At 54.4% G+C, this 25,318-nt stretch overlaps 2 protein-coding genes across 4 annotated transcripts; one reads left to right on the top strand and one right to left on the bottom strand.

Annotated features, from left to right (window-relative positions):
- Positions 1–1,847: 1,847 nt before the first annotated feature.
- Positions 1,848–16,384, top strand: APBB1 (amyloid beta precursor protein binding family B member 1; the record flags this gene model as incomplete). Of its 3 annotated transcripts, none has more annotated exons than XM_084236947.1 (13): positions 1,848–2,582; positions 8,018–8,196; positions 8,578–8,634; positions 8,718–8,803; positions 8,918–8,981; positions 9,394–9,543; positions 9,891–10,018; positions 10,421–10,535; positions 10,672–10,756; positions 11,011–11,094; positions 15,510–15,625; positions 15,769–15,945; positions 16,027–16,384. In XM_084236947.1, 13 exons carry the CDS (start codon positions 1,862–1,864, stop codon positions 16,192–16,194), a joined length of 2,130 nt encoding a protein of 709 aa, XP_084093073.1. In that variant the 3' UTR covers positions 16,195–16,384. The 3 variants fall into 3 exon arrangements, with proteins under 3 accessions (XP_084093073.1, XP_084093074.1, XP_084093075.1); XM_084236948.1 differs by having other exon boundaries at positions 1,862–2,582; positions 7,991–8,196; XM_084236949.1 differs by lacking the exon at positions 1,848–2,582 and adding an exon at positions 7,096–7,156.
- Positions 16,385–17,055: 671 nt separating this feature from the next.
- On the bottom strand, positions 17,056–21,098 carry SMPD1 (sphingomyelin phosphodiesterase 1; the record flags this gene model as incomplete). The annotated part of the gene is made up of 6 exons (XM_084242660.1): positions 17,056–17,517; positions 17,661–17,806; positions 18,016–18,092; positions 18,372–18,543; positions 19,089–19,861; positions 20,796–21,098. 6 exons carry the CDS (start codon positions 21,096–21,098, stop codon positions 17,108–17,110), a joined length of 1,881 nt encoding a protein of 626 aa, XP_084098786.1. The 3' UTR covers positions 17,056–17,107.
- Positions 21,099–25,318: the final 4,220 nt, after the last annotated feature.

The following is a 25,318-nucleotide window of genomic DNA, read 5'->3' as shown; positions in this document are numbered from 1 at the left end:
GGAGCTGGAGGTGGCTGAAGGGTGAGCTGTGGCCCCTGCTCAGGAGCAAGCAGTGCCCCTGTGCCTGGCAGAGCAAGCTCTGGGCAGAGCAAGCTCAGGTAGCCTAAAATACCTCATCTGTGCTCAGTGCTGAGCACTAGCTGAGGAGGCAGAAAGAACCGGGCCAGTGACCATGGGCAACAGGGAGGGGGAGAACTCTCAGATGAGAGATCAAGAAAAAATGGTACATGGGAACGAGAGAGAAAGATGTGCGTTGCAAGGGAGGGCAGGCTATGAGGGCAAGCTGTGTACTGGGGGAAAAGGCCAATAGGAAGAGAGAGCTTGGAAGGAGGGCATCGGTGAAGGGCAGAGTACTGGGGCAGGGCTGTCTGAGAGGGTGAGAGTGAGAGAGAACTGGATAGTGTTTGGCCAGGGAGAATGCACAGTGAATAGGGGGAGGGTCCAGGGAGCAAGCCCTTCTGTAGGATGGTCAGGGAAGGGCAGGGATAGAGCAAAGGAATGTGGGAGGGAGCAGGGGAAAGAGATGGCCCTTGGGGAGGGACCGCTGAGGCAGTGGGGCAGGAAGGGTAGGTTGGTGGGGAGGTAGTCCATGAAGGGCTTGTGAGGGGGGATGGGGGAGCTTGTGGGGGTGAGGTTGAGAGTGAGCTGTCATGGTGGAACTGGAGCTTCCCTCCTCACAGGGCAGGTGTGGTTCGGTGGGGGCACCATGAGCAACCATTGAGACACAGCAAAGTGTGTTTTCTGAAACTGAGGAGATGCTAAAATGGCCTGGAGGAGTTGGAGGTGGGGGGGGGGTGTTGTGCAGATTCATCCATTAATTCAAAAAGCAGTTGCTGAGTTTGTGTTCTGTGCCAAGACGGTGCTGCTCTAGGCATACTGCATTGGGGAAAAAAAAAAAAAAAGACAGAATCCCCACTGCCGTAGAACTGGAATTACACTTATGAGGAGACATCCGTTAAACAACGTGAATAATGACTTGGCTTGTCAGATGGTGCTCAGTGATGACTGACAGGGTCTGGTGGTCTACAGTTTTACAACGGGTCTTCAGTAAAAGAAGGCCTTGGTGAGAGGTGACCTGAGGGGCCAGAGGGGCCAGACTAAAGGCTTCTGCAGTGACCCAGGCCTGGGGCATTTCAAGAGCTGGCAGAGATACTTTATAAAAGCAGTCACCAAAACGCAGGTTCAGCTGGCCAGAGAACCTTGACAAGGAGCTGAAGACCCTTCCTTTGTGACCTGCCTTCCTAGGCCGTGCCCTAAGGCTGGTCTGCTCTGCTCTGCTGTCCTCTCCACTCCTAGAGTGGGGTGGGCTTGGAGAGTGGTAGACCCTACTGATTTACAGTGATGGCAGCACAGCTTGGGGCGTGCACAGCGGCGGGGCTGTGGTTAGCAGCGTGGCCGGAGGAAGGGGGCAGGCTGTGTCCGGCACCCGGAGCACATGAGCCAGTCCCACGCCAGTGTGTCCTGGCACAGTGAGCTGCAGTCGGATGAGCGGGGGTGGGGTGGCACAGGGAGCTATTGTGTGGAGGCTCTGCTGTTGGCAGTGAAGGCAAAGCAGAGGCCAGCTGTGCTGTCCCAGAAAGCTCAGGCCTGGGAAATTTGGGCATGGGTGGACTTCAGGCCTGGGCCTGGTCTTTTGCGGGTTGTGACTAAAGGGGTGATGGTGATGGAGGACAGGAGTTCAGCCTAATCATTCTCGTGGGAAAGCAGTTCAGAGGCCAGGGAGCAGTGTGCGCTGGCCAGCTGAGTGTAGGGAGATGAGAAGGGACAGGACACAGCCTGAGGCAGAAGCAGGGATGCTGCTACCCTCACCTGGCGGCTCAACTTGTTCTCCCCTTTCCACCTCACAGGATCTGCCAAGGCCATGTCTGTTCCATCGTCACTGAGCCAGTCGGTCATTAATGCCAACAGCCACGGAGGCCCCTCGCTGAGCCTTCCCCTGCCCTTGCACGCTGCTCACAACCAGCTGCTGAACGCCAAGCTGCAGGCCACAGCTGTGGGGCCCAAGGACCTGCGCAGTGCCATGGGGGAGGGTGGCGGGCCTGAGCCAGGCCCTGCCAATGCCAAGTGGCTAAAGGAGGGCCAGAACCAGCTCCGGCGGGCTGCCACAGCCCACCGTGACCAGAACCGCAATGTGACCTTGACCCTGGCAGAAGAGGCTGGTCAGGAACCTGAGACGGCGCCCTTGGGCCCGAAAGGCCTGATGCACCTGTACTCTGAGCTGGAGCTCTCTGCTCACAACACGGCCAACCGAGGGCTCCGAGGACCTGGCCTGATCATCAGCACCCAGGACCAAGGGCCGGACGAGGGAGAGGAGAAGGCAGCAGGGGAGGCCGAGGAGGATGATGAGGAAGAGGAGGAGGAGGAAGAAGAGGAGGACTTGTCTTCTCCCCCAGGACTGCCGGAGCCCCTGGAAAGTGTGGAGGTTCCCCCTGGGCCCCAGGCCCTTGCAGATGGCCCCCGGGATCACAGCAAGAGCGCCAGCCTCCTGTTTGGCATGCGGAACAGTGCAGCCAGTGATGAGGACTCAAGCTGGGCCACCTTATCCCAGGGTAGCCCCTCCTATGGCTCTCCGGAGGACACAGGTACCTTGTGAGCTTAATGTGGGGGGTGTGGGAGGGCAGGAGGTGAGAGGTCATCCTCTGCATACAGAGGCCAGGGCAGGAGTCACGAGCTCACATCCTCAGTCCTTGGCAGGCCCTGCCCAGGTTGTCTGAGGAAACTGTTCCTAGGTTCAGAGGGCGCGTGGACAAGCTGATAGACCCATCTGTCACACAAACCCCCTGGACAGTGGACCACATCTATTTATGGAGCACTTGCCAGGTCCCGGCCCCCGGCTCAACATTGTTTTATTTAATCCTCACAATAATTCTGTGAGTTTGATACTGTGTCCTATTACAGATGACAAAAAAAGAGGCCTGAAGAGGATTAGTAGATTTCTCAAAGTCACAGACCATCTGAGGTTACAGTAGAACTGATATTTAAACTGGGTCTGAGTCCACACCTGAGCTCTTGGCCCCATTACTGTTCCACTGATGCTCACAGCATGATGCACCGAGGTGTGCTTGGGCCAGGTTTTAACAGGCCAGGACTGGAGGGAGCAGCAGTACACCCCATGGAGGTCTATTTGGAAAGCATTGCTGTATGCAGAGTACCACAGTGGGTATTGCAAGGATATTGTTCTACCCAGAATAGGATAAGAAGCAAATGAAGAATAATTAGGAGACATAGGAAGAATAAACATATACTTATGAGGGGGTAGGGGAAATATCAGGATTCCGAAGACTGATCATTAAATACATCCCACTATAAATAAGTTATGTCTCCACATTTGATAATGTCACATAGTGATGCAGACAGAGCTGGGGTTAGAGGAAGAGCTGATGGCCATGGCTGCAGCCCAGAGTTCTGTGGACAGAGTGTAAAGAAAGGTTAGGGAACACCTTCCCTGCGCCCCTGTCCCCTCCCTGGCAGCCGGCACATACCAGGACCCAAAGTGTGGGACCTCTGCAGGAATGGGCAGCTCGGATGGCTGGGGGGGGCGGCACGTCACCCCCTTTCAAAAATGTATTAAATGTATTTAATATGGACATTTTCAAATATATATAAAAGCAGAGGAAGTAGAGTAACGAGCTTGTTTTATCCATGGCCCTGTTTCAACAATTATCCGCACATGGCTAGTCCTGCTGCATCTCTACCCCCACCTGCTCCTGTGCCCAGCCTAGGTTGTTTGGAAGCAAATATTTTCATTTGTAAATGTTTACCCACACATTTCTAAAAACTAAAACTCTTCTAAAAAAATCCACAACACCGTTGTCATACCTACAACAGTTTAACAATTCTTAATATCATTCAATGTTTACATTCCCCTAGTTGTCTAATAAATATCTTCCTGACCCCACGCCGGGGGGGCCCCCCCCCGCCTTTTAAAAGTCTTGATTATTCAAATCTATTCAAATAAGTCCTGAACTTCTGAAGAATGATAACCCTCTTACAGTTGCTTTTGATCTCCAAGTTTTCCCTTCATCTCTATTTTTGCTTACAGATTTTTTTTGTTTTTTGTTTTTTTCCCAATTGACGATACAGTGTTGTTTGTCCTGGGTTTCCCAGGTCTGGTTTGCCAACTTCCCCTGTTCTGGTGTTGAATGTGTTTCTCTTCCCTGGGTTTCCTGTAAATAACTGGTACTAAGTTCTAGGACCTTGATCAGATCTCAATTTCAGAGATTCTGGCATTTTGTTTTTGCAAGAGCACTTCAGAGGCAGAATCGAGCACTTCTACCAGAGGCAAAGTCTGATTGCCTCTCTTTTATGTGCTGGTAGTGGCCTGGATCCCCTTTAAAGGGAAGAGCTGCCATTCTGCTCCGGCTGCTTACTTAACAAATCAGATGGAGGAAAATATCATCTCGGTGGAGCCTATATAACTTTTAAAGAGAAACTGAAAAAAGTGGATGTTAATAGGAAACATCCTAATTTCTAATGTAGCCACTAATTCTGCTTTTTGCAAAGCACCACATAGGCCACATACAATCTACCTGAGGGTTGTGTTAGTGTGCAGGGTGCTAGTTTGCCACCTCTGCAAACTAGGGGGTGTGAGTAGAGGCCACATCATAACCAGCCTGGTTGCTCAGTGGCTCCTGGGGTCTTTGTCACTGTGGTCCTGCACCTCTGAGCCTCTGGAAGCAGCAGGATGGGGCTGCTCGAGAAGTGGGAAGTGTGTGTGGCACGGGCCTCAGCACGGGCAGAGACGTGGCAGGAGAGTGGTCATTGGTGGTGGCTCTGGAATTTGAGGGCAGCAGTGTGGGGCCGGCCTAGCAAAGGGGTGAGTCACTGCTAACTCCCATGATTGTGTTGACCTGACCATGAAGTCCACAGTGGAGGTCTGGGCTTCTGGATGGGATAAAATTGATCACAAATTGTTTTATCCTCCCCACCCTAGGATCTCCACAGTTGTTGAATGTGTGAGTGCACGCGCGGCAGGAGTGAGTGGTGAATGAGTGACGAGTGAACGAGCTCTCTTCTGGTGCTGGGGTCACCCTGGGTGCCAGGCCGTGTCCTGAACGCTAGAAGGCATCTGCAGGGTCAGATGCTCCTGCCCTCATGGTGCTCACGGTCTAGTGGGGAGACAGAAATAGGCCAACGATTATCATCAGCGAGGTGAGCATAGGATGGGGAGGTGCAGGAGGGCACCTAGCCCTGCCGGTGTGCCTGGGGGTGAGGGGTAGGAATAGCCTGTTTGGGGAAGTGATCCTTGCACTAGCCTGAAAGAGGAGCCAGTGACGATGGAGGGGAGGGAGGCTGGGCTTGAAGAGTGTAGGGATCATGTCCCAAGCGGCAGGTGCGAGAAGGAAGTAGAGAGTGGCCCGAGATAAGACTGACAAGTTAGGGGCTCACAACAGTACACAAACCCTGTGTGTGGGGGGGTTTGGATTCTATCCCGAGAGCAAGGGCAAGACCGCCAGGGTATTAAACTGGAAAGTAACTTCATTAGTGTTGCGTTTTGAAACAGTCCTTCGGGCTGCAGTGGGTAGCCTGGGTCGGAGGAAGCTAGCCTGGGAAAGGGCACCTTGTAAGGCTTTGCAGTGATCCCGGCGAAGAATACCAGGTGCCCAGACTGCAGTAGGATGGGGTGGGGAAAAAGAGAGCAGTAGGTGATTCACTGACTCCTGAGCAAAGCCCTGCACCTGGCTCAGCCACGGAGGACGCATGCACACGCGAGTAGCACATGGGCCCTGTGAACATAGGAGCGCATGCCTGGAGGAATCCACGCAGAGTGAAGATATGTGCTCCTGAATAAATGCACGCATGGGAGGCCAAGGCCTGGAAGGGGCTGTGCTCCGAGGGAGATGTGCCAAACTCCAGCAGGGCCTCCCAGATGGTCAGGGGGGAAGAGGAGCCCCTCCAGGACAGATCGGAAGGATGAAGCTCTTTGAAGCAGGAAAGTACAGGCTGACGGGGATGGCAGATGGATGGGTGTGGTGACTCAGTCAGGAGATGGCGAATCAGTCCCCTTAGCCTCAAGTAGTATATGACCCGCCATGAAGAAGGGCGTGGCCGTGGAGCGCTCAGCTGCCAGGGTGCTGGAGTTCCTGTCAGGTTTCTCAGCAGTGCCCTGAACACCAGGGAGATCTCTGGGGAAGAGCAGCCATTCCAATTCCCTAGGGCCTCAGGTGAGGGGAGGCTAAGGGGAGAAGAGGTGTTAATGGCCACCTAGAAGGCTGGATGGGTAAGAAGAGCCCTCCCCTACCCTCCTGGCCTATCTCATTTGGAAGCTGAGGATGGTGAGACACCTTGCCCAGATAACTCACATCAGGTGTGTAGCCTCCTTGGCATAACCACACCCTTCCCTGCTCCTGTGTGCCTGGTTGCTCAGCAGCCTGGGTCTGGGGACCGCCTGTCCCTCAGTGCTGCCTCTTGGACCAGTCAGGATTCCTGGTTTCCCTGGTAACGGGAAGCACGTCAGCAGTCTGGGCGCTCCCAGCCGGTCCTGGTGCTGCGGTTGCCGAGGAGACGCTGCAGCCTAGCTGGGCCCTGGCAGGTGAGGGGGGGCAGTGCTGGGAAGCCCCAAGCCCAGCCTCAAGCTTGCTGGGACCCAGGCCCTCAAGGTCCCTCTTAGGCTCAAAAAGCTGGGCAGGTTCTGGGCCAGGGCTGGATCCCTGGGAGCCTTGAAGCCACACCCTGTTTGTGCTGAGAGCTCTAGGCTTCGCAGGGCCCCAGGTGTCTGGGGTATTCCCGAGGGATGGAATCTCCTGTGTCCCTAGGACTGGGCTTGACTAAGGCAGTGAGAGGACCACTGTGGCATGGGATGGACACTCAGGATTTGGGGGGTTGGGGGGAGCCAGGATTGGAGAGTGCTATGAGCAGAAAGGGCTGGGGGCTCATGAGCACCCTCTCCCCACCCCAAGGACATGCCCTCCTGTGGTGGTCCTGGCCCCTCCCTAGTGTGCTCCTGGCGGGGGAGGATCTTGCCTGGCAGGCGCTCTGCCCTGGTGAGAAGGGGGCGGGATGAGCTTTTCTCTGCAGCCCAGCACCAGGCTGTGAGCCCAGCTGGCTGGACTGGAGGGACCTGAGGAGGGAGGGTGGCGGCAGGAGGGGCTGGGAATGAGCGCCATGTTCTCCCAGGACTTTTTCCTGGCCATCATCCTGCAGGACAGCAGCCCAGGTGAGGGGAGCAGGGGCTGGGCATGACGTGGGTGGGGCTGGCTGGGAGAGCAGAGGCGGAGGCAGCATGAGCTCGTCTGTGGGGCTGAGTGGTGAGTCCCTCCCCAGGGGAGCAGGGGTGCATGTCAGGTGCATGCTGTGTGTGTATGCGCACAAAAGGTTCGCCTGCGTCCGTGTAGCAAGGTCAGGGTGTGAGCACCTGTGGTGTCTGCACACATGTGGCAGAGGTTGGCATATGTTGTGCATCTGAGTGTACATTCTCGATGTGGCACCCACACATGTGTTGGGGGTCATTGTGGGTGTGGTCTCTGCATATATATCTGGTGGTGGTGGGTCTCTATAGCTGTGTGTGCGTGCACCTGAGTGTTTAGTGTCTGCTTAGTGTGTGACTGGTGTTTTTATCCCTGCACATGCATTTGCACTATTATGTGATACCTGCCATTTGGTATTTTCTGTGTATGCACACCCTTGTGTTTGTGGTGGCTGCACAGGTGTGTAGTAGGGTACGTGCTGTGTTTGTGCAGGTTTGAGTGCAGGAGCTGGTAAGTGTGCACCTGAGATATGGATATGAGTGACAGGAGGTCAGTTGGGTTCACCTACCCTCCCTTCTCTCTGTGGCCGCATGTCCAGGAGCAGGGCCCAGGAGGAACCCTCAGCCATGTCCCTGCTGCTGGTGCTCATGTTGTAACTCCAGGCGGCGGGCCCGGGAAGAAAGCAGGAGCTGCGCTGTGCTGGAGCCCTCCTCCACCTCTTCTCAACTATGGGGTCGTTGGTGGGCGGGGGGCAGGGGGTGGACTGGGCAGAAGCAGCTGCTATCTGCTTGTTGGGTAAACAGACTCTCACCAAGCCCCCTACCCGGCAGATTCCTTCTGGAACCCCAACGCCTTCGAGACGGATTCCGACCTGCCGGCTGGATGGATGAGGGTACAAGATACCTCAGGGACCTACTACTGGCACATCCCAACAGGGACCACCCAGTGGGAGCCCCCGGGCCGGACCTCCCCCTCACAGGGGAGCAGCCCCCGAGAGGAGTCCTCCCAGGTGAGGCTCACAGGCCTGTTTTTTTTTTTAAAGATTTATTTATTTATTTATACAAGCACTGGGTACAGTCAGAAGCGCGGGAGGGTGAGAGAATTCACCAGAGCCAGAGCAGGGGACAGAGTAGGCAGACTGATGAAATACACTGCTAGGGGGAGCAGCGGGCAGCAGGAGAGGTCTGTCGTGCCATGTGGGATCCTCCCTGGCGGCCTGGGATTGAACGGGTGCTGCAGAGGCTGCAGACAGCTTTGCAGCCCAGCACTCAACTGCTGCGCCACCAGGGGAGGCCCAGGCCTGTTGTTTTTAATCAGGGGTAGAAAGGAGTGTGCTACTGGAGTAAGATGAGCCCCCCGCCCAAATCATTGGTCCTATCCCTCTTCCCAGCTCACCTGGACAGGATTTACCCATGGAGAAGGCTTTGAGGATGGAGAATTTTGGAAGGTGAGTGAGGGGATCCGCTTCACAGTTGGGGAGCTGGAGAAGAGGGAGAATTTTGGTCCTGATTCCACTGTCCTCTTCCCAAGGATGAGCCCACTGAGGAGGCCCCGATGGATTTGGGACTAAAGGATCCTGAGGAGGGGACATTGCCCTTCCCAGCTCAGAGCCTCAGGTGAGTGGGCAGGCGTGCCACAGTGGGCTGGCAGTGGGCTGGGTCTGTCTGGAAGGGGCCTTGGGAAAGCTCAATGGATGAGGCCCTATACCAAGTGTTACCATCTGCCTGCAGCCCAGAGCAATTGCCTCAAGAGGAGGAAAAGCTGCCTCCACGGAATGCCAACCCAGGAGTCAAGGTTTGTTTAAGATCAGCACCCATTCCTCAGGCTGGAGAACCCCTTGTGTCATGTTCCAGGGGCATCTCTGTTTTCAGCACAGCTCCCCAGGTCCTGAGCTTGGGACACTTCCCATCTCAGCACAAGCCCCTGTGTCTGAGCGAGGAACTTCAGTTTTCATCCCGACCAGGTCAGAGGCCTGATCAGGGCCAGTCCAGGCTTGGCTCAGATGCTTCCTTGTACTAGCAGGGGTCTCCTCTGACACCAGCTATATGGGGGATCTTCTTGGTCTCAGCTCAGGACACCCACCCACTCACCATGTTTTGAGTCAGGAACTCTTCTGGTCTCAGCAAAAACCCATATCCTCTGCTGGGGCCTCCTTCGGCTTTATCTCAGACCCTCTCTCTCCCACCCCCTCTTCTGTGTCTGCCAGTGTTTCGCAGTGCGCTCCCTGGGCTGGGTGGAGATGACCGAGGAGGAGCTGGCCCCTGGACGCAGCAGCGTGGCGGTCAACAATTGCATCCGTCAGCTCTCCTACCACAAAAACAATCTGCACGACCCCATGTCTGGGGGCTGGGGGGAGGTGAGGGCCAGAGCTGGTGGGTGGTATGCAGTGAAGAAGTGAAGGAGCTGAGAGGTGGGAGAGCTGAGCTGCCCAAGGAAGGGCTGGGGAGGGTGTGTGACCCACACAACAGCCCTGTGAGATGAAAGTGGGTCCTTGGGGGACAGTTGTGGAACAATGGTGGGGATGATGATAGATGTTCTGTAAGAGATGACAAGTGTGACCTCTACCAGAGTGAGGCCTGCAGGTTGGAGATCCAACACCAAAGCAAGGGCCCCTGAGCTATAGCTACCGTACCTGACTGGAGGTGGTGATCAGCCACCTTCCTGGCTGGGGCACCACTGAGTTCCTGCTTCCTGGCCCTTCAGGGAAAGGATCTGTTGCTTCAGCTGGAGGATGAGACGCTAAAGCTGGTGGAGCCACAGAGTCAGGCCCTGCTGCATGCTCAGCCCATCGTCAGCATTCGTGTGTGGGGCGTCGGGCGGGACAGTGGAAGGTGGGAACAGGGCCTGGGATCCCAGGGTGGGGGCTCACCCAGAAGTCAGAGGGGGGCCCTCCTCCTTAACTCTGTTCTTTGCCTCTCTTGTGCTGCCGGACCCAGAGAGAGGTACTACTATGCCTGTTTGCCTTGACTGTTCCTCCCACACTGGAACCCATGCCTTGAAGCACCCATGTTCCCTTACTCTGCCCTGCCCCTTCTTGCCCGCTGTGCGTGCCCATTCTCCCCAACCTTGGCATGCTTGCCTGTCTACCCTCCAGCCAGAAGGCAGCACCCACAGGACACCATCTGGAGGACAGAAGCCCTGGAGGAGCTGCCACAGAGAGGGCGTGGGTGGGGTGGGGATGAGGCTCAGCAGTGATGGCACTGGGAGACACTGAGGTGCCCCTCCCCCAACAGGGATTTTGCCTACGTAGCTCGTGATAAGCTGACCCAGATGCTCAAGTGCCACGTGTTCCGCTGTGAGGCACCCGCCAAGAACATCGCCACCAGCCTGCATGAGATCTGCTCTAAGGCACGGCCCCTTTGCTCCCTGGACTAGCTGCCACCTTTGCTCTACAAAGAAGGGGTGGGGGCTAAGTGGGGGGTGGGAGCTGCAGGGCTATGAAGCCCTAACACATCCTCCCTTGCCACTCCCCTCCCTCCCTCAGATCATGGCCGAACGGCGCAATGCCCGCTGCTTGGTAAATGGACTCTCCCTGGACCACTCTAAACTGGTGGATGTCCCTTTCCAAGGTCAGTGTCATAACCCCACCAGTTGGCAAAGGTGGGGTGACCCAAGAAGAGGCACAAGCTAGTGGACAGACAAGATAGAAAAAAGGGATACATGAAAACTAAATTCTTACTATCAGGTAGAGGCAGTTAAAGGGAAGCAGGGGGAGGGATGGAGGGAGGGCCTCAGCTGGGTGAATGTCCAGTTTATGCGCTGGTAGTAGGGGCTGGGAAGGAGCAAGAACTGCCATCGCTATTGAGTCTTTTCTTTCCTGCAGTGGAGTTCCCAGCACCCAAGAACGAGTTGGTACAAAAGTTCCAAGTCTATTACCTGGGGAGTGTGCCTGTTGCTAAACCTGTTGGTATGTGTGTCCTGCTTCACCTAGAGTCCACGGCCTTGATCCCCAAGCTCTGCCCTCACCCTCTGCCTGCAATGCCTTTTATTTTTTTACCAGCCTTCCTCATGATCATTGTCACCTTGTCCTTTAAAATGTTTCCCACCTGCTGTGCCTCTGTCCGGCTGTACTCTGTGTCCAGCCTGAAGTGGCATTTGGCACATATTCACAAGTGTGAACTGTGTGACTGTGCTGAACAGGGATCCCACAGGATCCCACCCTGGGATCCTACAGGAAAGCCTTGGTTGGGTCCAGAGACAGGCTGTCCATGGTTGGAAACATCAGGCAATATCCTGGGGCTGTGAGCACTAGAGAGGATGCAGTGAGCGGAATAATTGTGTGATTGATTCTTTCTAGCGTACTTCCTCATACATGATATCACTCAATCCTAATAATCCTTTGAAGTTGGGATTACGATAATATCTATTTTATAGGTAAGGAAACCGGGGGTTGAGACTATCTGGTTCACTCTTACATTTCTGGACCTTTCACAGTACCTGTTATTTATTGTTCGCTCAGTTAGTTAATACCTACGAAGTCTACTGTGTGCCAAGCCCTGGGAGAGCAGCGGCCACTGTCTGCTTTCATGGAGGCTACAGTAGGAAAAACAGGAATTAAATTACACAAATCAGTTTGTAATAAAATTGTCATTCATTGGAAGAAAGTAGCAAGGTGCTATGAAACGTAGGAACTTTACCTCATAGAGGGAATCAGAAAAGACTCCTTGAGAAAGTGACATTTGAACTGAGATTGAAAAAAAATAGGAGCCAATGTGGTAAAGTGGGATAGAGCAGAGAAAGCACCCCAGGCACAGTGAACCGCATGCATGCATGTGAGGAACCACGGAGGGAGGCCCCACGGTGTGTCAGAGGCCCTGGGTAACTGTGGCGGTGCATGGTGCGGCTGGGAGCTAGATACAGTAGGCTGTTTGGGCCTCCAGGCCACCCTGGCCATATGTTCTTCATCCTGAGCACAGAAAGAGCTCTCAGATAGTTTTCAGGAAAGCTCTTGGCATCATCATGTTTGAGTTTCGTAAGGCGCACTTTGGCTACACCTTGGAGAGAGATGTTGGGTGGGTGGGTGGAGTTGAGGAATTCAATTAGGAGCACCTTGTGATAGCTGTGGCCAGCAGTAAGACTACCTTGCACAATGGCGAGGCTGAAGAAGAATATATGAAGTGATTTTTAGATGATTTAAAAAAACAGGCCTTAATGACTGATTGAATATGGGGTGAGGGGCACAGGCATGAAAGGATAATTTTGGCTGCCTGGCTTTGGGGCTGATCATAGTGCACCATTCTCTAATGAAAGCAGGAAATAGAAGAGGCCGGTTTTGGGGGTGGAGATTTTAAGTTCAGTGTTGAACAAGCCGACATTCAGGTGCCTTGGGGGAGCTGAGTGGCAAACTCACTTTGGCAGCTGGATTCAGAAGAGAAGCCTGCGCTGAGGATACAAATGTGGGCATCATTGCATCACAGAGGTAGTCACCACCATGAGTATAGAGAAGACTGAGCCCAGAAAGTGGACTGCTCGCAGTGAGAAGGGAAATGATGCAAGGTCTAGCCTTGAGGCCCTCCAGCATTGAATGGATCACCCATTCAGTGGAGAAGGAAAGAAGGAGAGCAGAAGGAGAGAGGGAAAAGGAACCGAGTGGGTATCAGGTCCAAAGACTCAGGAAGAATGTAACTGTATTTGGCGATGAATAAACAAATGAATGTGTGAATGAAGAGACTGACCTCAGACGACATAGCCAGCAGGTGCCAGTTGCTGTGCCAGGCCTCAAACATGGGTGATTTTCACTTTTTGCTCTTCCTCTCAAACCGTGCTGACTTTAATAACCAGCAACTTAGATTCAACAAGGGAGTCATTGTTAGAAAGGTGGGGATTGGGCCTAGGTTTGGAGGGAAACCTGGATTTGCAGAAAGGAGTGGGTACTCCAGTTTAATTCAGTGGTACTGCCATTGGAGTGGGGCTGGAGGTAAGGAAAGCAGGCTTGGTGAGCGGGAAGTAGGTGTGACTGACCCCTACACCTTAGCTCTCATCTGCTCATCCCTCACCCTCAACTTCTAAACCCTGCTACCTCTTCCACTTATTGCTCCTGTTCCTACATCTCCTCCTTTCCATCTGCTGCCTGACCAGGTTCTCACGGCGTGAGACTATCCACTCTGCTACCCACCGGCTTGATGAACTCCTCTGTTTAAGACAGACCTTCCATACTAGCGGTCTCTACTTTAGGTTACGATCCCTTTTAAACACAGGCAATTGAACATAGGCCCCTGCTGAAACTGCATCAGTTATTCATTCATTTATTTAGCCCTTGGCTATTATTGAGTGCCCCATTTGTGCCAGACACTATTGTAGGTTCTTGATATATGTTAATGAACAAAACTGACAGATTTCTGTTTGCACGTAGTTGACATTCTAGCTGGGAATAATAAACAATAAAATAAGTAAATTACACAGGATGTTGGAAGGTAGCAATTGATAAGGAAAAATGTACCAGGGTGGTTGGGAGTGTCTGGCTCAGGGTCAGGGTACAGGTTTTGGTCCTGACATGACAGACTTTCCAGGCCAGTTGTTCTACTGCTTTCCCCACTTCTTGGCTCATTCTGCCCACGCGAGGTCAGCCTCCACCCTCACAGCCCCATATCTGAACTCTGATCTCCCATCTGCACTCATGATCTTTGATTTTTCATTGCACTGGCCTGAATATGATAGACATCACAGCTCTTCTCAGCCTGACCTGGCCCTCCCACGCCTGCCTGCGCTGCCACCCCTCTGTGCACTCCTGGTTACCTGGTTATACTAGGTTGGGTGGTTTGCCCATGCTACCTGGAGGGTGATTGCTGTGCATACAGAATTCCTGCAGTAGATAAGCTCTGTACTACCCCTGGGGACAGAGATGAATTAAACTTGGCTTCTGTCCTTGAGATGGCCACAGCCCAGTGTGGGAAAATTTTTTTCAGCAAATACAAGATGTTGTACTAAGAGGTGTCTCAGCGATGTCCTCTTTGCCCTGAAGCAGGGAAAAGTTCCTGGGCACGGCCTGGGGGACCCTGCAGGATGAGAATCAGGACTCTCTGGGTGGAGGGGGATGGCACTCCAGAGAAGCATTTCCCTCAGTTACAGTCTGTGTCCCTCGAGGGCATCATCTTCTCTTACTCCACATTTGGAGGGCATTTGCCAAGCAGGGCATTTGCCAAGAGTAGATGTTAATAAATGCTGCATAAATCATTTGAAGCTCAGGGAGCAATAAAATACGAGGCTTGACAGCTCAGACAAGGCGAGTTTTGGGGGACCTTGCATGCCGGGGAGAGGAATTTGGCCTTCATCTAGCCAGAGGTAAGAAGAGCAAGGCCACAGTGAGGGAGCGCTTTTGAGGAAGACGTTTGTCCTCTGCCTATAAAGGGTTCACGTGGTCTGCTCGAGTGTGAGCTCAGAGGCCCTGGAAGGGGCAGGAGGGCCGGGGAGGGACCACAAGAGGTGTGTGCCTTCTGTGTTGTTCACTCTGACCTCTTGGCTGCAACCGTCGAGGCACCGTAGATGCCACAGCCAGTTTGCCAGTGGCACAGGAGCTGGCGCTCAAGCCTCCCCCACACCGTGGTCTCTGAGTGTGGGCAGAAGTGGGCTTCAGGAGTGGAAATGAGTCAAGGCAGCTTGAGGTGAGGAAACCAGAGCATTACAAGGGAAGCACAGTTGATGTCCAAGTCAGGAACCTTGGGGCCCTCGGCCTTTGGGCACCTTATAGAAATTGAGTGCAGCTTTTGAGCAGCTTTTGACAGGTCTCTGGAGCTAAAAGTGGGAACATAGAGAAGGGGCAGGGGAAAAGCCTGGCTCTAGAATCAGATCTCTTTCCTCAGTGTAATCTGAGGTTTATTTTATAAGCTTCAGTTTCTTTATCTGTAAAATGGTGATAAAAGACTTTATTGTGAGATTCTTGTGCGGTGTGAATGAGACACTTAATGACTCAGTACAGTGTGACACACGTGTATTTCTCAGACTGGTATCTTAAGCAAAACAAAGGTCAGCTGTTGAGTTAGGAGAGGCCTAGAGGGGCTGATTTGGGAGTTGCTGGAATGTGGATGAGCACTGAGAACAGATATGTGGCAGGCAGAGTTTTGGCTGGGGGCAGTCAGTTCATTTAGGAGGCTGGGAGAGGCAGTCAGTGAAAGGGATCAAGCCTAGGATTCAAGGAGGAAGAAACCAGAAAGAATACCAGGTCACTGAAGCCTCGGGGAGTGCCCTGAGGAAGGGGCCCACACGCAGCACTGTCTGGGGCTGTAGGCTGCTGAAGTGGGGATGCAGCGAAGGCCCTGGTCTTGACTAGACAAAGGTGGGGCACCCTCTCCATAGCCTTAGTGGTGCCATATCCATGTCTTCTAGGGGTAGACGTGATAAATGGGGCCCTGGAGTCAGTCCTGTCCTCCAGTAGCCGCGAGCAGTGGACCCCCAGCCATGTCAGCGTGGCCCCTGCTACCCTCACCATCTTGCACCAGCAGGTAAAGACCTACCAGGGGAGGAAGGAGGTGTGGTTACATCCTGTCACGGAGGGGAGAGGGTGCTGAGAAGTGCTGGCAGTGGGATGGATGTGGTCTCCAGAGGGTTGGGGCAGCTCTCTTGCAGCTGGGTTCTCTCCCCTCAGACGGAGGCCGTGCTGGGGGAGTGTCGGGTGCGCTTCCTCTCCTTCCTGGCTGTGGGCAGAGATGTCCACACGTTTGCGTTCATCATGGCTGCTGGCCCAGCCTCCTTCTGCTGCCACATGTTCTGGTGCGAGCCCAACGCCGCCAGCCTCTCAGAGGCCGTGCAGGCTGCGTGTATGGTAAGTGGGGAGGATGGTGGGATGGTGTAATCAGCCACGTGGGGCAGGCCGGAAAGTGACTGGCCACATGCCTCTCTGCAGCTCCGCTACCAGAAGTGTCTGGATGCACGCTCCCAGGCCTCCACCTCCTGCCTCCCGGCACCCCCTGCTGAATCTGTTGCCCGGCGTGTAGGGTGGACCGTCCGCAGGGGTGTTCAGTCGCTGTGGGGCTCCCTCAAGCCCAAAAGGTTGGGGTCCCATACCCCCTGAAGCCCTTGGTTCTCCCTCCACCTGCTTGTGCTGAGCCCCAGGGAACTCGAGAGTATGGGGCAGGGAGGGGCCCTAGAGGCTATTCTTAGTCCTCAGGCCCCCCCACCAAATCTGCCCCTCCCCAGTATCTGGGGTTCCCTGCCTAGGGGCTGGGGAGATAGAGATGTAATCCCTGCAAGTAAGTGACAGGACTGGGTGGATGACAGGAGGAGCAGGAATCAAGGCCAGCCCCGGGCTCTCCATCCCCATTTCAGGTGGAGCAGGAGGAACTGGTTTAGGCCAGGCCCCATCCTCATAGGGCCCAGCAGGGGCGGGGAGGGGACTGGTCCAGGCATGGGTCCCCTCCCCCCTGCTCCATGGGCACCTCTACTGATATCACTAATAAAGTCTGTCTGCCCTGCTGAGCTGTGTGCTTCTGTGCCTGCACTACCCCGCCATCGCATCACCTCACCCCTCAGTTGCGATCTAGCCCCCAAGCCCCCGTGCCCTGCCTACCTTGAAAGAAGGAAATGGGACAGTCACAGAGGGCTTTGGGGGTACAAGTCTCTTGTCTTTATTTTAACAGCCTGGTAATCAGGTAGCAGCAGTAGTACAGGGTTCCGGGCTGGCCAGCACAGGTCGGAGGTGACAGCTCCTGTGTGTGGTCTGCCCAGGAAGGCCAACTTAGATCTCTGCTCTGTGGCCAGGAAAAGACAGCAGCCCCAGGGTGGTTAGGATGGTGGGCAGAGCCAGAGCAGCCAGCCCTCACCCATATCTTGCCAAGCAGCTCCAGAAAAGGAGGAGGTCCTGTTCCCTAGAGTGCTTGGGCCCGGGAATGCGTTTTTCCTCCTACACTCCTCTCGTCATAGTGGCTTCCTGGGGTTCCCTGCGCCTTTCCCAAGACAGAACTTTCCCAACTCTGGGCCCTCAGGCACTAGCAAAATGGTGGCCGAGGCCGCAGGCTCTGGATATCAGCAAGGCTTGCTTCCGGTACCAGGTGGCGACACAGAGCCGGGCTGTCAGAGCGGGCAGAGAGCTGGGCACACAGAGTAGCAAGACGGCAGGGTGTGCCACAGGGCTCCGAGGGCGGGTGGCCCTTGTGGTAGAGAAACCAGAAGGTCTGGAATAGGTTTGTGTCACCCCGCATGCGGTATACCAGGTCGTGCCAGGCTGCAGGCAGCGCGTTGGGCAGCCCGTAGGTCTCTCGGGCCCGATAGAGGTGCCGCCAGTGTGGTGTGGCTCCCGGCTCATTGGCCTGCGTCAAGTTCAGGATGTAGGTCTCATGGTCCAGGACCACGTGAGAGCTCCCGGAGTAGTTGCCATCTATTTGGTAGACCCGGTAACCTAGGAGGAGGGAGGACCGACTGGAGCGGGAAGGACGAAGGGCACCCCACGGAAGGGACCCCAGTCTGGCCTGGGTCTTGTTGGCCACATCTCCTTCCCGTCCCCTCTTCTTTTATCCCAGCAATTCCCTTCCCCTCACTCACCAGGATTAAGGCCAATATAGGTGGTGGCACTGGGTGCCAGGAAGGCTACAGATAGCGGCCGGCTCAGAGTCTCCTCGTCGTAGAAGACCTCAAACTCATCCACGTGGGTGTGGCCAAAGAACTGCCCAGCCAAGGTGTTCTCATACCTGGTCAGAAGACACTGTATTCAGAAGGTTCCCGGGAGAGGGAGGAAGAGATCTGCAGAGAAAGGCTGCTCTCGCCATCCTGTTCAAGCAAGCAGTCGCCCCACCCCAGTGGGGCAGCAGGGATGGTGAGATACTCAAGGGAATGTCCACCCTTTGGGCTCCTCATTCTCCCCCTCGCCCCTCCATGTAGACCCCTACCTCCCCCCTACCTGTCTACAATTCGGTAATAATTCCAACTCCAGCTCTTCAGGCAGTGCCCTGGGGGGATGTGGCCAATTATATGCACCTGTGGGGAGAGTGAGGGGTGGTTGTCAGGAGGACTCCAGGCAGTCCTGGCCAGAAGAGGGGGTACTCCTCTCTCCTACAAAGGCTGTGGGTCCCACCTGGGAGAGGGCAAGAAAATGACAGGACTTCTAAGCGTGACGGTGAGCTGAAGCCCCAGGGAACACTGTTACTGAGAGTAGCAGAAAATCAAACTGTTCTGCACACAAGTGCCCCAGCTGCCAGGTCTGCCGGTGAAGGGCCTGCTTCCTGCCTGCCCGCCCCGCCCCCCACTTTCCCTCACTTTGTCTCCTCGATCCTCAGCAGCCTGAAGCTCCCCGACCAGCCACTGGAGCTGTCCAGCTGGATCTGTGGAGTTGATCAAGAGCCAGAAGTTCTCACGGGAACAAAAATTCATATTGAGAGAGATGAGGCGGAGGCCAGGGCGTGGGGAAAGGGCATAGAACCCCCCAATTCTGAAACAAAGTGAACATGGGGGTCAGCACTCATTCATAATTCTGCATGCGCAGTCCTGTGCCAGGCAGCTGGGGAGAGGGCAGAGGCTCCCAGGGCGCCATCCCTACCCTCAGGGAGCTCCCATTTTAGCGGAAGCTACTCATTATATGGCCCATGTGACTGGGGAGAATGTCTCAGAGGGCGAAGGGCTCTAGGAGTTCTGGGGTGATAAAAGTGAGTTAGACTGGGAAGCAGAGGCTATTCAAGGGAAGACGGCCTGGACCTGGGGAAGCTGGAGAAAGTCATGAATTTAAAGAGGAGGGGGAGGAATTCCACAGCAGGCCAACATGAGCAGAGACACAGATGAGCAGAGGGCGTGCTGCCCTCCTCTGAAGGAGGGTAGCTGGAGATAAGGGTGGAGACAGTGGGTGGGCTCAGACGGGGAGGATTCAAGAAGGCCTGATGAACACCCATACTGGTGCAGTCAGATAACACGGGTCTCCTGCTCCCTTCACTTTCATATGCCCTTCTTATCCCTCCCGGAGTTTCCATGAATCTCAAGTACCTGAGTGTGCGAAGCGCCTCAGCAGGCAGCCAGGGCTCCCAGGCCTTGGCCATGGCCTCATAGAGCCAGCGGGAAGACTGGTTGCCCTCTATGAAGGGGGGAGGGAAGCCATTGACAGGTGTGCTCTCGTGGTTGCCCACAGCAGGGTACACAGGCACCGGCCCCAAGAACTTCTTCACCAGCGCTGTGATGGTGTTGAGGGCCCGCAGCTGATCCTGTCGAGACTGATGCCAGACGTTGTGGGCAGGGATGTCTCCTGTCCAGTACACCATATCAAAAGGGCCAGCTGGGCCCAGTCCACTTAACATGCTTTCCAGGGTTCGCAGGGGCAGGTCACACTTGCTGTACTCCCCCCAGTATCCGGCACCTGGGCGGGAGGCAGGTGGCCGGCCAGAATCCTGGCGGCAACAGAGTGGGTTCTCGCAGTCGGGGTCTGTGCCCTCCAGGTAGTCATGGTCCCAGTGCAAGTCAGTGAGGAAGAGGACGCGGCTGACAGGGGCCCCTGGGGCTGGGGGGCTGGGTGGGTGGGGGGCTGGCTTCGGCACAGCTGGCAGAGAGATGTTCCAAGATGAGAAGATATCCCAATGCCCGCAGGTGGAGCCCAGGAGCAGGCCACAAGCCTCAGAAGGGCTGAGCACTGAGCGTGTCCACACCTCCACCATGTCATCCTGGAAGAGCTGGACGGCTGACTGGCACACTGCAGGCGGTGCTATCTTCAGCATCATGCACATCTTGGTGGCCACGGTGCCCACCCAGGCCACACTGTGCTCCTTCTGTCGAGGGGTGGGGGGGTAAAACCAGGAGCGAGAGGTCAGAGACAGAGTATAGGGCTCAGGCCAACCCCTGTTAATACCCTAGGGGGCTCCATATCCAAATTGGGGCTGGGCAGGACTCAGTGCCCCAATGGAGAAGATAGCTCAATGCACCACCACCCACCCCCCTCCCCGCAGAGTTCTCAGTAACCGGGCAGCACAAGTACTTCCTCTTCAGCTAGTGGCACTCCAGGCCTTTGCTTGCCCTGCTGGCTTTCGCAGGCACTGTCTGTAGAAATTTGCGCAAGGCAGAATGACAGACTGTTCTGGGTTTGGGGACATCATGGGGGCAGGATCCTGTTTCCCTGGGGAGCCCCACTAAGCTCACCTCCCAATCAGCACTCTACATAGCCAGGGTCAGAGCCATCCCATTTGGTACCACACTCCTGGATATTTCTTAAGTCCTTTTTGAGTAACGTGCTAGGCGTGATGTCTCCATCTGGATATGCCAAGGGTAAGGCACAGGGCATTCAGAGTAAGACCCACGAGGGTCTTCCACCCACCATGGTGGAAGTCCCAGCGCCAACCCCTGCCAGCTGTGTGCCCTCGGGCAGGTGACTTCACCTCTCTGGGACTCAATTCATTTGTAAAAAGGAGATCACAACTGCAATGAAATCAGCCCATAGGTTTGATTTCGCCCATATAAAATAGCTAAACAGAGTACCCAGACTCCAGTTCACACTTTCCTTACTCACAAGGTCACAGTGGAGGTAGTGGTGCTGGCCAGTCAAGGGTGTCCCTAAAGGAGTGCACATTCAGTACAAGCTCGGGGGGCACCAATCTCTCGGTGGGGGGCGCCTTCCAGACCCCAGGGCTCAGTCCCAGCCCCACCTCCACCCCCTCTCCCGCGCCCTCGGGACGGTTCCTCCGCAGCCGCTGCGGGTTGAGCGCTCACCTTCAGCCCGTAGTCGATGGCAGCGAACAGGCCTTTGCAGGCCGGGCAGGTGAGGTTCCGCCATCCAAAAGCTTGCCGGAGCCGGGGCACTATGCGGCTGAACGTGAGGAGGCGGCCTTGCTCGGGAAGAGGGTGCGCCGCGGCCGGGACCCAGGGCGCCAGCGCGTCCGGCAGGGCCAGCAGCGCCAGCGCCAGGCAGGTCCACAGGAGCCCCCGGCGGGCGGTCCCGGAGGACCCGTCCGGTCCCGGCGCATGACCAGACTTGAGGCGCCCCTGGGCGGGAGACACCCCGTGGCGGCGCATTGCCCGGCGTCTTGGACAGGGTGGCGCGGCCCGTCCGACCCCGAGCTCCCCGGCGTCGGGGCAGCGGCCGTGCCCGGGACAGGCGACCCGCGGCGGTCGGGTGACTGCTGGGCAGCGAGCCGCGAGCAGCTCCGCCCCTTCCTCTTCCTCTGCCCCCGCTGCTGCTCGCGGCCGCGGCGCGGAGCCCGAGCAGCGCCGGCGAGGCGGAGTGGGCCGGGCGCGCCGGGAACCCGCCCGGATGCCGAGGCCGCCCCCGCCCGGCCCCGAGCCGGCGGCGAGGCGAACAGCGCTCGGTTTCGGCCGCAGGGGGCCGCGCCAGCCGCCGCGCCCTCGCGGAGCGAGTGTGGCTGGTGACGGGCCCAGCCGCGGCGCCCGCGGGCCTCTCGCTCCAGGCTGTGCGCGCTTTCCTGGGAGAGCTCGCGGCCGGCCTCCAGCGCGCACCGGCCAGGGCGCCCGGGCCACAGCTGGCCGGGGGCGGGGTGGGGTGGGGTGGGGAGGGGCGGGTTGAAGGGGGGTTACCTACTTTGGCCTTTGCATCTGCCCAGAGGGCGCCTCCCCTCTCCCGCCTCCACTTTCCACTCTCGGCTGCTTCCCCCAGTAACCGCACTGACCGAACGGAAAGGCCCCTTGGGGCTCACGATGGCTCACCCACGCCTCCATGTTATAGATGAGGAAACTGAGACTGAGAGATGATGAAGTGAGCTTTAGGGAGAGGTGAAGACCATACAGGAGGGCCAGGCACTGGACTAGAACTTGGATCCCTGCCTCCCCCACCACCATCCATGGTGGTAAAAGCTAGTGTTTTCTCTTCTGTACCTCATCCAGGCTATAATTTATAATTACTAATATCCAATTCTAACAACTCAAAGAAGTAAGTATAACACTTTTTTTTTTTAAAGATTTATTTATTTATGCATACAAGAGCTGGGGTACAGGCCAGAGATGTCGAGGGTGAGAGGATTTGACAGAGACAGAGGGGGAGCAAAACAGGCAGATTTCAGATTGACCGAAATCCATTGCTGAGGGGAGCTGCAGGGAGACAGGAGAGGTCTGCTGTGCCATGTGGGTTGCTCCCTGGCCGCCTGCGGATTGCTTTACAGTGGGGTGCTTAACCCCTTGCGCCACCAGGGAGGCCCAAGTATAACAATTTTACTACCTCCATTTTACAGAGGAGGACCCTGAAGCATGGGAAGATTAAGTGGCAGAACAGCATTAAAACTTAACTCAGTGTTTCTCCAAGCTCCACAGACCTGCCAGCCCTTTCCTTTGAGAATTTCTTCCAGGAGACGCTTTCCTCAGTTCTGTGGGCATCATCTCTGAAAGTGTGAATGTTGAATAATAAGAAATAAAATTGGCCTTTACCTCCAGTTTCTGACACAGAGCTTTTAAAACCTTTTGAATTTCCTGAGTGATAGGAGTGTCTTATTATACAGCTTCCTCTCAATCATACCTGAATTGATGTAGGTTGAGGTGACCTAGGGTGTGTCAGGTTACCATTTAAAACGAAGTCCCCACTCCTAGCCCAGTAGGTAGATTTGGGAGGCTTGAATAGATAAGGGAATTGATAAGATTATAAGACCGACCACCATGACCAGAAAAACCAGCCCAGCTCCAGGAATGCAGAAGCAGGACCAGGACTCATTCTGTGTCAAAGGCCAGCACCTGAGACCAGACATCCCAGCAGATAACTCACGCAAACTGGCATCGCAAGTTAGAAAGCCTATGAAAACAGTACTAAAGAGACCCTCAAATCCTGCTTTCCATATGCCCTCTCTTCCCTTGCAGGGTGTTTCAATAAACGCTCCTTTCCTGTTGACCACTAACTAGTCACTGGTTAGTTCTCCCCTTCTCCCCCCACTTCTGGCCTCACCCCCATATTACACCATTATGGGGCTTCTGGATGATAATCAGGAGGGCCTGGTCACTAGATAGAAAAAGTGATGAAAAATTTCCCCCTCTGTCTCTGTCAAATCCTCTCACCCTCGACATCTCTGGCCTGTACCCCAGCTCTTGTATGCATAAATAAATAAATCTTTAAAAAAAAAAGTTTTATACTTACTTCTTAGAGTTGTTAGAATTGGAGATTAGTAATTATAAATTATAGACTGGATGAGGTACAGAAGAGAAAACACTAGCTTTTACCACCATGGATGGTGGTGGGGGAGGCAGGGATCCAAGTTCTAGTCCAGTGCCTGGCCCTCCTGTATGGTCTTCACCTCTCCCTAAAGCTCACTTCATCATCTCTCAGTCTCAGTTTCCTCATCTATAACATGTAGGCTTGGGTGAGCCCTCGTGAGCCCCAAGGGGCCTTTCCATTCGGTGAGAAATTTCAGTCCCCACTAACCGCCAACCTCCAGGGAGGGCTAGGAGGCTGGAGATTGAGCTCTGCAGAAACTCTTGGAGAGCTTCCAAATCAATGAAAAGCATGCTGGGAGGGTGGATGCCCCATGGCATGCCCCCTTTCTGTGCCGTGTTCTGTGCATCTCTTCAACTTGGCTATTTCTGAGATGTACCCTTTATGATAAGCCAGTAAGAGTAACTAAGGTGTCTGAGGTGTGTGAGCTGTTCAATCAATTATCAAGCCCATGGAGAGGGTCATGCAAGTTCAGAATTTACAGTTGGTTGTAGAGAAGCACAGGTGACAACTGAGGATTTCTAAATGGTGTGTGATGTTGGTTCAGGGAGCAGGGTCTCTGGGATTTCTCAGAGAAAAGTTTTGGCAGAGTTCACCTTTCAGTGGCACACAGCAAATTTATATGGGAGATGAAGACATTTACACACACAGGCATTTTTTAAAGGACTGGTTTATTAGGAAATGGAGAAAGGAAAAAAGAGGCACCTGCATAATCACAGGTAGGCAGGGGTGTGACTGGGTTAATTTGTAAGGACTGGGGATTCTCTAATGGCCCTCAATCTCCACATTCCCATCTCTCATCTGCCTGCAACTCCAGATACTTTCTATAGCAGTCAATCTGTTCCTAAGGAGCAACTATGTCTAAAGATTTTTTTCTTTCTGTAGCTGGTTTAACAACTATATTCATCATTTCTACCCCCACTTCCTGTTTCTGGTTTTGTTATGACTCCTTCCCAAAATTTTCTGCTCTTAGCTTCTATCAGGTAGAAAGTGTCAGGTTTTAATTGAATTGTTGTACATCCGATTGTTGTTGGAGAATTGGAGAACTGATTGGTGTCAGAGAAAGCACCCCTGAATCAGTGTCTGAAGTAGGATTTCCTAGACTGGCTCAGAAAAACATTGGGGAGAAGAAAGGCTGAAAGGACAGAGGATGAGGAATCTTTGATTGCTGGGTTGCCACAGAGATACCCATGTTGTGGAACAGTGACGGTGCTGTAACCAGTTACTAAAGGTACAATTTACCGATGGAATTTAGAGATGGATTCAACTCCTGGGGAGTTGGTTCCTTGGATACGAAAGGAAATGAAAACTATCACAAAAGGCAAGATCTATAATCTGTTGTTTATTGTTATCTTTAGGAGTTAAAATGAAAGTAAGAGTGATTGTTGGACCAAACTCAGATTTCAGTCAGTCCTCAGACTGACTGAGGAGGCAGCTGGTCTCAGAGCCATCCCCAAAAGGGAAAATAGGCGTGAACAGCAGATAGTACCTATTAGATTCTGATCACCAAGAACATAGTCTATGTGGGGAGAAGACAAAACCAAGAAACTACTGAAAGCAGGGGGTGTAATGGGAAGGAGTTGTTTTATTTCATCGGTTAGTATATAAACTTCCGAGCACCTTTACTAAAATAGATTGTGAAACTGATTTGCTCAGGGGAAGTATTATTGTTTTCAAGTACTGCACAATGGCAGGGCTTGTTTGCTTTGATCCAGGACCCACAGCTCAGTGTGGGACATTCACAGATGGCCATACATGACCCAGCAGGTTATTCCTGAGGAAATGGCCAGGCTGTTGGATTGGAAAAAAGTCTTTGTCAGCTGTTTACCCTGAGAAGGTGACTGTACAGCTTTCCCTACAGATGCCAAGTGGGACACCCCAGATGAAGCAATATACATGCTTTGTGTGCAAGCCATGTGGGACTGACTCTATGATAATGGATATTTACCTGCCGAATATACCCAGTACCCAGGTTATGGTCAGTACTGTGGTTAAATGGGCTGTTTTTGACTGGACACCATTTTTTGCTTGTACCCCTGCTCCCTGCCGCCCCCCACAATAGCAGGTTACTGCTGCAAAATCCAGC

The sequence above is a fragment of the Talpa europaea genome (genome assembly GCF_964194135.1).
Source record: "Talpa europaea genome assembly, chromosome: 1".
Classification (NCBI taxonomy): Eukaryota; Metazoa; Chordata; class Mammalia; order Eulipotyphla; family Talpidae; genus Talpa; species Talpa europaea.
The sequence above is the reverse complement of the archived record's forward strand: the minus strand, read 5'-3'. Positions and strand labels throughout refer to the sequence as shown.